Here is a 16,926-nt window from a genome sequence, read left to right as displayed (position 1 = left end):
ATTCTATTTATTTTTCATATTCATTTTTTTTATTACCTTTTATCTATATATTTTAAGCATTCATATACATACACATTTAATTTCATTTATATTATACCTATTTAATTGTTATTTATAATTGGTTGTCATGCACTTCTTATTTTTCCACGTTCGTTTTTTTTTGTGAATAAATTATATTTTATAATGTTTTAACTTAACTTCTTTTGATCAATGCTAGTCATGCCGCCCCTGTAGGTCTCCCGGAAATTTTAGGGGTCATTCTAATAGTTAGTCCTTATTTTTTTGGTAAGGAATGACCATGGTAGGGAGGGCAGTTCACCTCAATAACACCTGAGGGTCGCAGTTCACCTCATTAACACCTGAGGGTCGCAATTTTCGTTTTATGTTTGTTTTCCCTCTTACTATCCTGTGTGTGTATTACCGCAACTTTTCCGCTTGTCTGCACGCATCTTTTTTTTAAAGAAATATATATGTATAGGCAAACCATAGGCGAGAAGCAAGATCACCACCCCACTTGCCGACGAGCCAGAGCCGGAAAAATTTCGCGTGCGCTCTCACCTATGCCCACCATCTAGCCTGGATTATATACGTAACCCGTTACAGTTATGAATTATAATAGACAATAATATTATTTAAAATGGCGTCCAACGTGTGGGGCATACTTTATCTAGACCTTTATAATAACTTTCTCTAGAACTCACATTCAGATAAAGAAGCCCATAATCTCATAGAGGCTCACACACACACAATGTTCTTTTCTTTATTTTCATTTTCAATTTTCCTAAATTATAACAGTAACATTGGGTTGGAGACACTTTGTAGTTCAGCTACCTATCTTCTGTCTTTTCAACCACGGTTGGTGTTGCCGCTAAAATTTATTCTTCCTATGAGTTATTTGATCCCTCATTTAGACGCATAGGATATGCAGGTATTTAAATTTTCAGTAGTTGAATACCTGACCACGGCTGAAAGTAGGAGAAAGTAATTCAGAAAGCTTTTCTATTTGAACAAATTTCCTTTGAGTTTTAATTTTGCTATTCAAGACGCATAGGATATGCAGATGACTTTGTTATTAGTAACGAATCAACTGACCACGGCTGAAAGGCGAAAGAAAAGACTCAAAACAAATCTATGGGTAAACTTTATTTGTAGTTTAAATGCATAGGATTTTGCAGTGTGATTTTCTTTTATAAGAATTCCTCTGACCACATTTAAATTATTTAATAAATCAAAAACCAAATCTTTTCCTTTTAAAAAAAAAAAAAAAAAAAATATTTCAATATGTAAGTTGCTTTGGATGACAAATTGAGTTGATAAATGTTATCACCATTTGGCCACAGCTTACTCATGTTGTTGTTGTTGCGCGAAAAATAAGAAAGAAAAAAACGGACAGGTCTACCGCAATTGATTCTATTGGATCAGCTGTGGACGATTGTAAATGACTTGTCGCCGCCAGCATCAAACGTAATATTTTACTTTTTCTTTTCGACGCAAACGTAAACAAATCTGCTAATTTGCTGATAAGGGATTCATGCAGGGAGCATTGACTAAGCAAAAGATCAATTTATGTTTATGCTTTTTGTTCTTCTTGATATTTATTTGTTGATTTACAAGTACCGCAATAGTTTTTATTGTTTACACGTTTTACTTTAGGTCTTAGCATAATTATTATTTGTTTAGAATTACACTCATTTCGCTCAGGTTGTGTTTGCAGTTTCGTTCGCATGCAGAGAGCAGTTGAAGAGATTAGCGAATAGCGGCTCCAAGGGTTATTGACCTTGCCCTTGAAATTGCTTAGATCAGCTGTTTTGTATTTCTGTTATTTTTTTTTGCTCTTAATAAGTTCTGTTGTTTATCATGGGTGTCGATCATTCGGATGAGGAGGCAGGCACAAATGCCCAATCTACAACACAGTGTCATATATGTAAAAAGAGCATAGCAGCAACGACTGGCTACACGACTACTTGTGGCCATGAATTTCATAAAAAGTGCATTATGGCTCATGCACGCACATCAAATACTTGCCCATGCTGTGTAGCTGTTTGTTTCAAAAGCCAACCAGACACAATAGCGCAGAATACCAGGCAACAAGTCAGATTACACGAAACGTATGCAACTCAAGACGACATACCGGGTACTAGTAGATCAGCAGAACAACGGAATAGCACGAATTCCCAAGAAAATTCTATCGTTCCTATAGTGGCTCAGGCAGTTCGAGCCATGCAAAATGACCTTTTTAGCCAATTGTCAGCTCAAATAGCTCAGTCGATACGGACCAACATAGCAGAACAGATGAGTTCTTTGGTGGCTCAGACTCAAAACCAGGCTCAAAATACTCGTAGAAATAATAATGAGCAAGAGGCGCAACGCAGTCAGCGCGAGTCAATGTCTGTGGTATTTCCTACTGGAACACCAACTTCGCACAGCGATTTAACGTATCGTCCAGATAAAGTTGGTCATATTCTGAATAGTTGGAAGTTACGCTTCAATGGAAATCCGGAGGGCATTAGTGTCGATAATTTTATATATAGAGCTGAGGCAATGACACACCAAACTCTAGAGGGAAATTTTGCACTTCTTTGTTCTAATGCCAGTTTGCTTTTTGAAGGAAAGGCACGAGAATTTTATTGGCGGTTCCATCGAACTACTCCTTTGGCAAGGTGGGACTTACTTTGTAACGCACTTCGAAAACAATATCGAGATTCGCGTACAGATGTAGACATTCGAGAGGCTATCAGGGATCGAAAGCAGCGCGAAAAAGAAAATTTCGATTCATTTTATGACGCAATAGTTCAGCTAATGGATAGTTTAGAAAGTCCTATGTCTGAAGAGATTGTTGTCGAAACACTACGTCGAAACTTAAGGCCCGAAATAAGGCACGAATTATTAAACATTCAAATAAATTCGGTTAGCCGCCTGCGTGAAATTTGTCGCCGTCGCGAAGCGTTTTTAAAAGACGTAAAGCGAGATTATAGCTATCAAAAAACAGTTCCTTTTAGAAAGCAAGTTTCTGAGCTGGTAGAGGATAGTGAAACTGAGGATGCCGCAGAATTTTCTGACATGGAGAGCGAAGGCGAAATTGGCGCAATGGCTCTAGTTTGTTGGAATTGTCGTAAAGAGGGGCATCGATATCAAGATTGTGAAGCTAAGCGTAGAGTTTTTTGTTATGGTTGTGGTGCTAAGAATACATATAAACCAACTTGCACCAAATGCTCAAAAAACTCGAGGTCGAACGCACCGGCTCGGCAGCACCCGTGTGTTCAGAGCAGCAAATTAACGAATGCCGAATAATTACCGATGAAAACACAAGTACAGCTAGTTCTACGTTGTCACTTTTGCATTGGCCGCAAAAGTACAAAAACTTTGTAGATATATTTAATTTTAAAAACTTAGGTAGAAGAAAATCAGTTTCTAGAAATGCAAAACGCATGCGCGCGTATTGGCAATCTGCAAAAACAATAAATGCCATTCGCTATAAAAATAATGATAAGCGCCCGTATGCTGAAGTTCGTATGCTGGATAGAATTGTGCTTGGATTAATGGACACTGGCGCAGCTATTAGTTGTGTAGGTGGTCGATTGGCAGAACAATTAATACGAAGTAGATTCAATTTCAAAAGAATTATAAGTTCAGCTTGTACCGCAGATGGAAAAAAACAAGAAATTGTAGGTCGGTTTAAAACTGCAATAAAATACAAAAACGAGACGAAAGATATAGAGTTGCATATTATTCCTTCCTTAAGTCAGGATCTGTACCTTGGAATCGATTTTTGGACAACGTTCAATCTTTTGCCACCGGACAGAGAAATTTCCGAACTGTCATCAGATTCTCACAACTTATTGGGTTTACAAAAGGAAAGCCTTCAGGCAGTAATTGACAAATTTCCTTCATTTGTAGTTTCTGGTCTTGGCAAGACTTCGCTCATATCGCACATAATTGACGTTGGTGATGCAAAACCAATTAAACAGCGTCATTTTCCTATTTCTCCGGCACAAGAAAAACTTCTATATGCGGAGATTGATCGCATGCTTGAGCAAGGAGTTATAGAAGAGTCAGACAGTGCTTGGTCTTCGCCAGTTGTGTTGGTACAAAAGCCAGGAAAATTTCGTATTTGTTTGGATAGCAGAAAAGTCAATGCTGTATCGCGAAAAGACGCGTATCCGCTTCCACAAATTGATGGCATTTTAAGCCGTTTGCCAAAAGCAATGTTTATATCAAGTCTAGATTTGAAAGATGCCTACTGGCAAATTCCGTTAGATGTTTCGTCGCGAGATAAAACAGCATTTACGATACCGGGTAGGCCGCTTTACCAGTATAAAGTCATGCCATTTGGTTTGACCAATGCTGCCGCAACAATGACTCGTCTAATGGATAAAGTTATTCCACCATCGCTCAGAAATGAGGTATTTGTTTATTTGGACGACTTGTTAATTGTGTCGAATAGTTTTGAGTCGCACTTAAAGGTTTTGACTCAAGTTGCTGAGCGAATCAAATCTGCTGGTTTAACACTAAACGTAGAAAAGAGCAAATTTTGCATGCGCTCGGTTAAATATTTAGGACATATTATAGGTGAAGGTGTCATTCGTACAGACCCAGAAAAAATTTCAGCAATGACAGATTTTCCAATTCCTCGTACACTCAAAGCTCTAAGGAGTTTCTTGGGAATGGTTGGATGGTACCGCAAGTTTATTAGCAATTTTGCCGCAATATCTGCTCCACTTACAGATCTGTTAAAGCCCAGACAGAAATTTATTATGACTCCAGAGGGTGAACAAGCATTTGTAAAATTAAAGCAGTTGCTTTGCTTAGCACCAGTGCTACGCAGTCCCGATTTCAGCAAGCCCTTCTTTATACACTGTGACGCTAGCAAAACTGGAGTCGGAGGTGTCTTGGTTCAAAAGACTGAAGATGGAGATGAATATCCCATAGCTTTTGTTTCGAAAAAACTTAACAAGGCTCAAAAAAATTATACCGTAACTGAGCAAGAATGTTTAGCAGCTTTAGTATGCATTAAGCGTTTTCGTGCTTATGTTGAAGGTCACGAATTCACGGTGATAACCGATCATGCGTCCTTAAAGTGGCTCATGTCACAACAAGACTTACATTCTCGTCTTGCTCGATGGGCACTAAAACTTCAAGGTTTTAGATTTAAAATTGAACATCGAAGCGGTAGATTGAATATTGTTCCAGATGCTTTGTCTAGGGTGCACGATGACGAAATAGCTGCGATAGAGTCCAGTAATGGTTTGTTAGTCGACTTGGAATCTAAATTTTTTAAGTCCGATGACTATACTGAGCTCATGGAACGCGTTAAGGCAAATGCAGACAAATTACCCGATGTTAAAGTGGTTGAAAATTTTGTGTACCGTAGATCAGACCATGCAACGGGAGACCAGTTGCATGATTCTTTTGGTTGGAAGTTATGGATTCCTAAGGAATTAGTTTCAGAGGTTTTGAAAAACGCACATGACCACCCGTTAGCTTCTCACGGTGGAGTGCATAAAACTTTGGAAAGGATACGAAGGTATTATTATTGGCCAGGCTTAGTCAACGATGTGAAATGTTACATAAATTCTTGCGAAACATGTAAAACGACTAAAGCGCCAAATACAGTTCAGCGTCCGCCAATTGGAAAGTCCCCAGAATCACAGAGATTCTTTCAAAGGTTGTATATTGATTTCTTAGGCCCGTATCCTCGTTCTCGTAGTGGAAATATTGGTATTTTTATTGTTATGGACCACTACACCAAGTTTGTTTTTCTTAAAGCAGTGAAAAAACTGACTGCAGATGTTGTCGTGAAATATATGCAACAGGAGCTTTTCCACACATTTGGAGTTCCAGAGACAGTTGTTTCAGACAATGGTTCGCAATTTAAGGCTGAAGCTTTTCAAAAGTTGCTTCGGGACAATCAAGTTGTTCATACATTGACAGCTGTATATTCGCCACAGGCTAATGCGTCCGAGCGTGTAAATCGCTCAATTATTGCTGCTATTCGTTCTTATATAAGGCCAGATCAAAAAGACTGGGACGAGCATTTGAGCAGTATAAGTTGTGCTTTAAGGTCAGCAGTTCATTCCGGAATTGGTGCTACTCCATATTATATGGTGTTCGGTCAACAATTTTTAAATTCGGGTTCAACCTACAAATTGTTGAGACACTTAAAATTGCTAGAAGATAAAGCAGCTGTTTATAGCAAGGAAGATTCTCTCGAACTTATACGAAGCAAAGCATGCGAGGTAATGCGAAAACAAAATGAGAAAAATGAGCGCAATTACAATTTACGCTCAAGAGCAGTTTCGTATAGGGTAGGTCAGGAAATTTACCGGAGAAATTTTCGACAGAGTAATTTTCAAGCTGGCTATAACTCAAAATTGGGACCTGCCTATATCAAAGCCCGTGTTCGACGTAAAATTGGCAATTGCTATTACGAGCTGGAGGATCTCCAGGGTCGATTTGTTGGCAAATATCACGCAAAAGACTTAAAGCAATAGCTGCTTCAAGCTTAGGTGTGATCAGCCTTGATGTTTTTTTTTAAAACCACCAAGTCTGATTTTGGTGGGGGGCATTTGTAACGCTTGCAGCAGCAACTGTTTTGTTAAATCAGTTTAATAGGCGAATATCGTAATTTTTCTTAGCGCCACCTCTTGGTCGTATGAGGGAAAGGCGCAAGCAGGTCAATAGGGTAACTCCTGGCTTAACAGGTGCAAGTGTCACTTTCGCCGAAAATGGCTACTTTCACCTCGCTGACCTACCGCCTCTGTAAAAAGGTTCCCGCCTGGTCCAAGGCGTCAGATGCTTTCTTTTTCTGGTGATACTTGGCCGAGAGCAGACGTGTGCAAATTGCAGTTCAAAGTTTTTTTATATCCGAGTCGAAGAAAAATTTTAAAGTCGCTAAAAAAGCGTATCCAGATTGGTTTTATATAAAAAAAATAAAAAATAAAACAAAGGCCCACACAAAGGCCAGTGATAATATTGAGCTATTTTCGCCGGATGCCAGCCCTTGATCGTATTGGAGGGTTTCTGAAACCGAAGAGCAGTCCATTGCATTGGCATATGCAATAAACAGCAGCCGCCAGCAGCATTAAAATTCTAAAAGACGAAATCACTCAAGTTTTGGACCCTAAGTTCGACGCAGCAGAACAACCGCAGGCGATCGTCCGACCCACCTGAGTGCAACTCAGTCTTCTATCGTACGCGAAGCAGCTACCAGCGCCGTCGTATCCGCGCTGCTAAATTTTACCCGCGTCGGCTTCATTGTTGTGTTTGGTTTAAATAAAAAGGTTGAGTGCAGCTAAGACGTGTGGCTCTGAGCAAAGGGAAAAGGCAGTAGTGGCTAAATTTTTGGTTGTTGGAAAAAAACGATATAATGGCCAGCCAGAATCAACTTCTCCATAGGTTAAATTTTCATTATATTTATATTTAAAGTTCTATTTAGTTATACAGTTTTTTTTTACTGTTAATCTTGGTTCAGACCATTTATATTACATTGTTCGATGTCATTAATTTTACTTTGTGAAGGCATAGGGAAACACATGGCCGAATTTTAATTATTAGTTTATCTTGGTTCTCGAAATCCGAAGAGAGGCCGTATCTTCGAATATTGAAGAGGAAGAGGAGTACCGTTTTTTTTGTATGTTTTGTTGAGTGTTTTCTTTCGAGTGAGTTTTTTTTGAGTACAGCAAAAGAAAAAGAAACGAAATTCTGTTTTGTGTCCACACAGATGGTTGGATTGTATTCCCATCATCTAAGATTTTCCTTTTCAGCAGCGGTCTCATCGGGAAAGTACTTTCAGCGATGGATAACGCCAAGTAAGTTATTTTTTTTGCAAATTATTTTTTTTGTTATTATTTTTTTTTGCGAATCACGTAACAAAAAAAAAAAAAAAAAAACTCAACTAAAGAGGCAAAACTCAGAACATATAGTTTCATTACTAAGCTTAACTGATTCAATTCATTTTTCTTGCATCATTTTTCTACTGCCATTTTGTTTCCATGCCGAAAGTTTTTTTTTAATTTGATAATTCATAAGAATGTATATTTTTCATTTTGGTTATACCTTTATAAATCATTTTTGAATTCTATTTATTTTTCATATTCATTTTTTTTATTACCTTTTATCTATATATTTTAAGCATTCATATACATACACATTTAATTTCATTTATATTATACCTATTTAATTGTTATTTATAATTGGTTGTCATGCACTTCTTATTTTTCCACGTTCGTTTTTTTTTGTGAATAAATTATATTTTATAATGTTTTAACTTAACTTCTTTTGATCAATGCTAGTCATGCCGCCCCTGTAGGTCTCCCGGAAATTTTAGGGGTCATTCTAATAGTTAGTCCTTATTTTTTTGGTAAGGAATGACCATGGTAGGGAGGGCAGTTCACCTCAATAACACCTGAGGGTCGCAGTTCACCTCATTAACACCTGAGGGTCGCAATTTTCGTTTTATGTTTGTTTTCCCTCTTACTATCCTGTGTGTGTATTACCGCAACTTTTCCGCTTGTCTGCACGCATCTTTTTTTTAAAGAAATATATATGTATAGGCAAACCATAGGCGAGAAGCAAGATCACCACCCCACTTGCCGACGAGCCAGAGCCGGAAAAATTTCGCGTGCGCTCTCACCTATGCCCACCATCTAGCCTGGATTATATACGTAACCCGTTACAATACCGATACATTTTACTCCTACATGCATACATTTTTCAGAATATCTTATCGGTTAATTTCTTCAACACTGTTGCAATAGGCAATAGACTTGCCAAAATCTCTCTTCGCCCGACGAGTTTGCGGTACCGAATTGGATCGAACCGGAAACATATTAATAATGCTGCAAAATGCGTTTGCTACGTTAAGTATACTTGCTCGTATGTGACTTGGCTAAGAAAAAAGTTCGTTTAACACTTTGTTGGGTCTCTGACACCAGGCGGCGGTGCGGTGGTGCGGCGGTGCACAGTGCTTGTTAGCTGTTTGCAAAGCTTTAACCGCGCCAACGCCAATACCGCACGATCAGAACGACTTTGAAGAGCGACGCGCGCGGTTGACGTATTTGCCAGAGCGCTTAACTTTTGTTTTTATTTTAGACCGTATTAACTTTTATAACTGCCATTAAATCGTAGTGCGCCATTTTTAAAGTGATACAAACGCAAAAACAGAAAAAAGTATGAAAAATGCCACAAAATATTTTAAACTAATAAAAAGAGAGTCCTCGAGACTACGGGCATTACTTAAAACTTGAACACATTATTGTATACAATTAAAAGAAACAAGAATGCAAAAGTGAAATGAAATGATATATACAAATTATTCAGTTGTGCTCCAATATTAAACCTTAAGTATTACACTGCTCAAAAATGTTTTATGTGTGATATCTCACAAATAAATTCTTTTGTCGACGTTAAAAAAGAAATGTAAATTGCAAAGCTCCGAATTTTTTAAATCCAACTATCAAAATTCAAAAATGTTTTTTTTTAAATTGGACCGTAGTGATTAAAATATACACTTTTATGGAGGAACTCATAAGCTTTTACAAAATTTCATCGGAACATGTTTATTTGAAGCTTAAATGTTGGCATTTTTTTGCCTTACATTTTTTTAAAACAAAATTAATGGAAAACTTATCTTTTAAAATTAACTATAAATAATAACTCCACACTAAGAAGTTTGAATAGATTAAACAGTATTATTCAACCTCTTCACTCTAGGCTTTCAGTTTCGTTTCTTCGAATCAATCACACTTGAATTTAATCAAAGAAAACATCAATTCAAATACTTAATACCTAGCAGCATGTTATCAATAGCGTCAATAAGTATTTTCCGATAACAATGGACTACTTGTCAACGTATTATAAATATCAGATAAGTTGTTTAATTGGCACATAAGGGTATTGAAGTCCATAATCTCATGTAACTTAAGGCTATGAGTAGATAAACCATATAAGTATGAATGTACTTGAGTTTTTATCAAGATGATGCATATTATATATGGCAAACCAGTTTTTAACTGAATTGCTTAGAAGCCGCAGAGCCCGGATCTTAAACGCAAACAGAAAGCCACAATTAATTTACTATGCTTGAAGCTTAATTGGATTAAACATTGAAATAAATTTAGTTTTTAGAATTTAGTCGAAAATAATAAAAAATTTTATTTTTTTGAAATATGTAATATTATGAAAAGATTCTTCAAATTGTGGGTAAAGCAGATGGAGTAAGAAAGTTTAAGCATTTCTCCAGGTAATAGAATGAACTAAAACTCAGTTGGTTGTTAGAGTATTTCAAATGTGATTCTCTTCTAGTGCCGTTTGCGGTTTGATTTTTGACTAAATAGGAAATGAAAACTATCTACCTAAAGAATAAATATGATGATATAGACGAGAATTTTGACTTGAATTTCGTTTAAAAGCAGCATGTAAGCAACTTGTATATGACTACGAAATGCAGAGCTGTATCTGAAAATCGGAAAAAAATTAATGCATATACATATGTGTTTACAATACGATTTAAATACCTGCTTAAAATTGTCATAAACGAAAAAGAATATAAAAAACAAGAGAGAACGCTACAGTCGAGCAAGCCCGACAGTGTAATACCCTGTACCCAGGTAAACTTTCGTCACTGAGTTATATGCGCCCAAAAAGAGGAAGAAGAAGAGCGAACTTGTTGCTGCAGTTTGGGGGGTTGTACTGGCGAGAATTTGTTTTGCTAATAACTTTATTTAGAATTGACCGAATTGAATAAAATGTTGAACAACAGTAGACAATTATATATAAATTATGTGTGCAAAGTTTGGTTTAGGTAGCATTTGAAATGTGGACGCTATTGACGAAATTCTGTAGCGGGGGAAGGGGGGGGAAATTAAAAAAAATAAAATAAACTCGTCCTTACTCGGACCTAGGAGAATCTGGATGCCAACTTTGGTTATTCTAGCTTTTATAGTTTCTGAGATCCTCGCGTTCATCCAGACGGACAGACGGGCAGACGGACGGACAGACGGGCAGACGGACGGACAGACGGACGGACAGACGGACGGACATGTCTAGATCGATTTCTCTCGTTATGCTGATAAAGAATATATATACTTTATGGGGTCGGAGATGCTTCCTTCTATATGTTACATACTTTGCACAAACCTAATATACCCTTTTTACCCTACGGGTACAGGGTATAAAAAAATAATTAATAATAATAATCCACAGCACAGGGGATCCCCAACAATAGCGCGTGACAGACATATAATATGAAGGAGCTAGTATTCTATTTAGGATGTACTACCTTGAAACAACTATTTATATTCTAAAGACAACAAAATTTATATTTTTTGCATGCTAGAAACTATAACTTGAATTGCTCGACCTATAAAAAGTGATTTGAAACGCGAATAATTAACCTTCGACTAGACAAACCTCTTAATAAAAAGATAAATAGTTATTGAGAAATTGCCACAAAGATTCCAATTTAGAAAAGTCATGCCGCAGGGCCATTGATAAGCTGGCAATTTTTTTATATGACTAATAGGAAAGGCATCTCGTTATATATATATTCAGAAAATATTTGTGGGGGCGAAATACTTATGTTTACGATAATGCCTAAAATGTTGGGGGCATTTTATCAAATGTTTGTGTGAATGAAAGTTAAACCATAAATTCCGACTACAATGAACGTTATCGATGAAGTCATATAATGATTTTTATGGCCTGCCATTTTTATTAAGTTTGGCTCCATAAATCGAAATACTGAAAGAACTTGAACTTTGTAATTACATAACACTGCTCACGTGTTGGAAGCTTAATCTTTACGAATAAATCCCCCCGAAAAGGGTTAACGATTAGATAAGTGAGCTATAAATTAAAGTAATATTATGAAGGTAAAAATTGAGCAAAAATATTTCAGTTTGTAGAGGCAGTGAATCATTTTGTAGAACTATTAACATGTAGTATAAGAATAGCTTTGAATTCTTAAAAAGTTTATTTCGATCTAGGAAGAACCTAAAATTAAAGCAATAATTTGATGGTAAAATATTGAGCAAAAAGTTAATAGTGTAAGTATTGCTAAGAATTCTAAAAAGATTTATTTCGATATAAGAAGAACTTAACTATAATTTATAGCAAAACAGTGCTTTATCTTAAAATTCAGAAATCGGCAAAATTAAGCGCTAATATCAGAAAATATTCTTAAGTAGTGGAATACTTTTAATTGAGCACAACTCATAGTATTCATTATTTAAAGTATCATTAAAACTAACAACAAACTAAGCAATGCTAGTCAATGAGTTACGTCTAATAATTAACTCATATCTACGAATATATACAAGTATGTGTGGCTATATAGCTGTACGCTGTCAGTCGATTTGCGATATCTAATCGCTGTTTCTCTGTTATTTCAGCCGCTTTTCTATGTCGTGCTTGGCAAGACAAATGACTTATCGAGCAATAAAAAACACGGCTATGAACAATGACATCCAAAGCGGCTCAAACGTTTTGACGTTTTCGTCTAAAACATTTGCTTATTCAAATATCAACTCAAGTTTATTGCATACATATAGATAAATAGAACGATAAGATATAGTGATAAATCGCATACCACATGACCTGCGCAATCTTTAACAGAGTGGGGGCTGTAATACTAAACATACTTTAGTATCAATAGAGGACTGCAAACATTAAACATTCTTCCCGAACAATGTTTTATTCAAATAAATTTCGAAAATGAAAATTATAATTAACTTGAATAATAAAAGTACCAAGTTTGGTGACTTTCCAAGTTCTTCTTCAAATTAAGCAAACGTTTAATTTGATTTCTAATTTATATATTGTAGAGTAAGCTGTATATAAATAAATAAATAAAATCTATTTTAGAATTGAAAAAGTGTGACCTTTTTATTCAAATTAATTTTTTAAATTACATATTATAAGTAACTTGAATAATAAAAGTACCAAGTTTGGTGACTTTCCAAGTTCTTTGCATTCAATGGAGAATCGCAAATATTAAATAATATTGAAAAAGTGTGACCCTTCTTCCCGAGAAATGTTTCATTCAAATTATTTTTAAAAAAAAAAAAATGGAAATTATAATTAACTTGAATAATAAAAGTACCAAGTTTTGTGACTTTCCAAGTTCTTCGTCAAACTAGGCAAAGATTTAATTTTAAGCATAGATAATCTATTTCAGAATTGAAAAAATGTGACCTTTCCATTGAAATTTTATAAAATAGAAATTATAATTAATTTGAATAATAAAAGTACCTAGTTTTGTTGCTTTCGAAATTCTTTGCGTTCATACGAAAACTTCAGGCTTTATTAAGCTAAACAAAGATTTAATTTTAAGAATAGAGAATGTATGTATTTGAATTGAATTGAATTAAAAAAGTGTGACCCTTTTTCCCGAAAAATGTTTTATTCAAACACATTTTTTAAAATAATAATTAACTTAATTAATGAAAGCTTCAGGCCAAGCAAAAATGTAATTTTACGAATAGCGAGAACCTGTTATAACTTTATGTACTTACTCTTATATAACTTATTATTTCAGAACCTTCAGTATGGCCGCATTATGGAGAGCCTTTTCACGCCGCAAAACAGATGATGTGCACGAGAGTGAATCGCAATTGGCCCGCGTACTCAATCTCTTCGATCTGACGGCTCTAGGTGTGGGCAGTACACTCGGCCTGGGTGTATATGTGCTGGCCGGTTCGGTGGCCTACAATATAGCGGGTCCTGCGGTGACCATTTCCTTTCTGATTGCTGCCCTTGCGTCGGCGTTTGCGGGCATTTGTTATGCAGAGTTTGCGGCACGTGTGCCCAAGGCGGGCAGTGCTTATGTCTACAGTTATGTCACTATTGGCGAGTTTGTGGCATTCACGATAGGCTGGAATCTAATTTTGGAATATGTTATTGGCACGGCATCTGTTGCTAGAGGTCTCAGCGGTTACTTTGATTCGCTAATTAATGGCACAATGTCCGCTGCCCTGAGAGAACATCTGCCCATTAAAGTGAGCTTTCTGGGCGACTATCCCGACTTCTTGAGCTTTGGCATGATTCTGTTGCTGGCCGCATTGCTTGCCTTTGGTGTCAAGGAGTCCAGTTTTTTGAATAACATTTTCACTTGCGTGAATTTGGTTACCATTGGCATCGTGCTGGTTGCGGGCGCTATAAATGGTAAGCAAGTCTTAATAATTCCATTTGGGCTTTGAATACAACTAAGCTTCATTGCAGCGAATCCCGATAACTGGCGCATACCCGAATCGGAGGTACCACCTGGATTTGGTAGCGGCGGTTTTATGCCTTTTGGCATTGCTGGCGTCATGGCTGGGGCGGCCAAATGCTTTTATGGCTTCGTCGGCTTTGATTGTATCGCCACCACCGGCGAGGAGGCCATCAATCCAAAACGTAACATTCCGCTGGCCATCGTCATCTCGCTCATCATTATATTCCTGTCCTACTTTGGAGTCTCGACCGTTCTCACAATGATGTTGCCCTATTATCTGCAGGATAAGGAGGCACCCTTCCCCGCAGCCTTTGATGCCGTCAATTGGTATACGATCAAATGGATAGTGACCATTGGTGCAGTATTTGCGCTGTGCACAAGTCTTTTGGGCGCCATGTTTCCACTGCCACGTATACTCTATGCCATGGGCAACGATGGCATACTCTTCAAGAAGCTCTCCCTGGTTAATAACTATACACAGACGCCACTTCTCGCCACTATTGTGTCGGGTATTTTTGCATGTAAGTATTCTACTGAGGGTTATCAGCAAAAGTTTTTGAGAGTCGGTGAATGAAATAATATCAAATACAGTCTGCATATTATCTTAGAATCTCAATCTCCACGCTAGATGTAGGTAGTTATTGTTTTGTAATTGCTATCGAAGATGAACAACGTCGGTTACAGCGATTTAAAAAATGTAAACTGATTGCGATTTAAATATAAACACATATTTACATATACCTATATTCAATATATCGAATATAGGCTAGAGTTTTCGATTTCAGGTTATTATGTATTGCTTGAAAACGGTTTTTTTAAACACATAATCAGTTAATCGATAAATGTAGTTCCTTTCAATTCAATTTAATTAAAAACATTATGAATTTACAAGTGAGGCAGCTTTCTTTTCTACTTAATTAAACAAAATGGGGAAATATAAAAAATTAAACAATGTAAAGCGGGAAAAATTATACTTGTACATAAATCCCAGCAATTTGGTTCCTTCCTTTTTTTTTCCTCATTTCAATTTTTATTTTTGTTTTGATAATCGATAACTGAACATAAAATTCTCGAACAGCGAAGATATATTGTTTTTTTACAACAATTAGGCTTTTGGCACGATTAAAGTGATTATTAAAATTGAATTACAGGCATGGATATGTTAGATAATCTATATATAGTACATATATGTATGTATGTATGATATGCATAGACTTCGAAATCGCTGCCCGTTTTTGATTAAATTTTGTGGTAATATTGAAAATAGTCTGTGAATATAGTACTGTGGAATTTCGTGGCTATTGAATGAACACAATTTTTAATTATATTTTATTTTTGTAGATTTTTCTATTTTTTTTTTTTTAAGAATTTTGGTTTTTCCTATAAATTAATGGATTTTTTTGATTTTCTTTCATTTCTTTGTTTTGTTGTTTCAATATGAAAATAATAAATTCAGTTTACAGAGGACCAATAAGAATATCAGGGCATAAAAACAATCAAGCATATATAAAAAACAATTAGGCATGCAAAACTAATAAATCAAAGGTGTTTAGAAGGCGTTCTAAAGCTTACAGTACAGCTAGTATCCTATAATTTTTTAATTACACCAATCTAATTCTAACATTTTTGTTTCGTCTAGCCGGTACTAAATATATATTTTTTTGTATATTTCAGCTATCATGGCATTACTCTTCGATCTGGATCAGTTGATCGACATGATGTCTATTGGCACATTGCTGGCCTACACCATTGTGGCTATTTGTGTGCTTGTTTTGCGCTACCAGGACGAGGGCATGATCAAGGAGGTAACCGTACGCTTGCCTACGGTTCTGAAACAATTCTACAATGGCAACTCATTTAATAAGCCCAACACCCTTACTTCGGGAATCACCAAAATAGGCATTGTAGTGTTTGCGCTCTTCACGTTGCTTTGGTGTGGTCTGGAGCGAGCTTTTGATATAAGCAGCGCATCTGGCATTATATCTTTGAGTATTGTCGGCTTGGTTCTGATAGTTATATGCGTTGTGATCGGACTACAGCCCGTGTCTGGTATTGAGTTGACCTTCCAGGTGCCGATGGTGCCATTCATTCCCTGCCTCAGCGTGTTCGTTAATTTGTATTTGATGTTCCAACTTGATCTCTATACATGGATACGTTTTCTGATTTGGATAATCATTGGCTATATCATTTATTTCGCCTATGGCCTGCGCCATTCCACGCAAATCCAACGCAATCGGAATCATGCCGAGGCAGCGGCCAATGCGATGCAACAACAACACCTCGAGCAGCACGACAATAGAGCCTTCGAGCCGGATTGGAAGTTGGAGAATGGCAGCATGAAGAAGGAACTGGAATCGGAGGCGTATGTGGAAAAGCTTTAAAGCCGTAGGTTAAGTGTATAGCAAAAGTATTATAAGTTTTAGTCGTATTGCCAATATTTTTCCAATCATAATGATTCACTTCTCTAAGTCTCTTGTTGAACGGCAATTTATCATTTCAAATTTCGCATTTATTCTTGAATATTGCAGTCTCTGGAGCTGCAAACTAAGCTCATTTTTCATAGAGAAAGTATATGAGAGAGAGAGAGATGAATAGATTGCGCATAAAAATTAAATGGATTCGACATATTTTGAAAGTAAAACCGTTGAGCTACCATGTCCAGCTTTTTAACTGATAATGAACTTTTTATTTTCTTCAAAGTGTTACTCACTATTATT

At 36.5% G+C, this 16,926-nt stretch overlaps 1 protein-coding gene across 9 annotated transcripts in view; it reads left to right on the top strand.

The window, feature by feature from the left end:
* Nucleotides 1-16,926, top strand: part of LOC115632467 (cationic amino acid transporter 3) — a 26,942-nt gene extending 10,016 nt beyond the window's left edge. For 2 of the 9 annotated variants that reach the window (XM_030529629.1, XM_030529628.1), the window contains exon 2: nucleotides 479-7,808. In XM_030529629.1, coding sequence (XP_030385489.1) covers nucleotides 3,210-6,491 — 3,282 coding nt within the window. In that variant the 5' untranslated portion in view covers nucleotides 479-3,209 and the 3' untranslated portion in view covers nucleotides 6,492-7,808. Of the gene's footprint in view, nucleotides 1-65; nucleotides 7,809-8,552; nucleotides 8,676-9,035; nucleotides 9,169-13,534; nucleotides 14,161-14,217; nucleotides 14,731-15,883 lie in introns of those variants that run through there. The other 7 variants (XM_030529631.1, XM_030529630.1, XM_030529633.1 and 4 more) reach the window with 7 other exon arrangements.

This window comes from Scaptodrosophila lebanonensis, unplaced genomic scaffold (genome assembly GCF_003285725.1).
Source record: "Scaptodrosophila lebanonensis strain 11010-0011.00,11010-0021.00 unplaced genomic scaffold, SlebRS2 tig00001415-arrow-pilon, whole genome shotgun sequence".
In the NCBI taxonomy this organism is placed as follows: Eukaryota; Metazoa; Arthropoda; class Insecta; order Diptera; family Drosophilidae; genus Scaptodrosophila; species Scaptodrosophila lebanonensis.
This window is presented reverse-complemented; position numbering and strand designations above follow the sequence as displayed.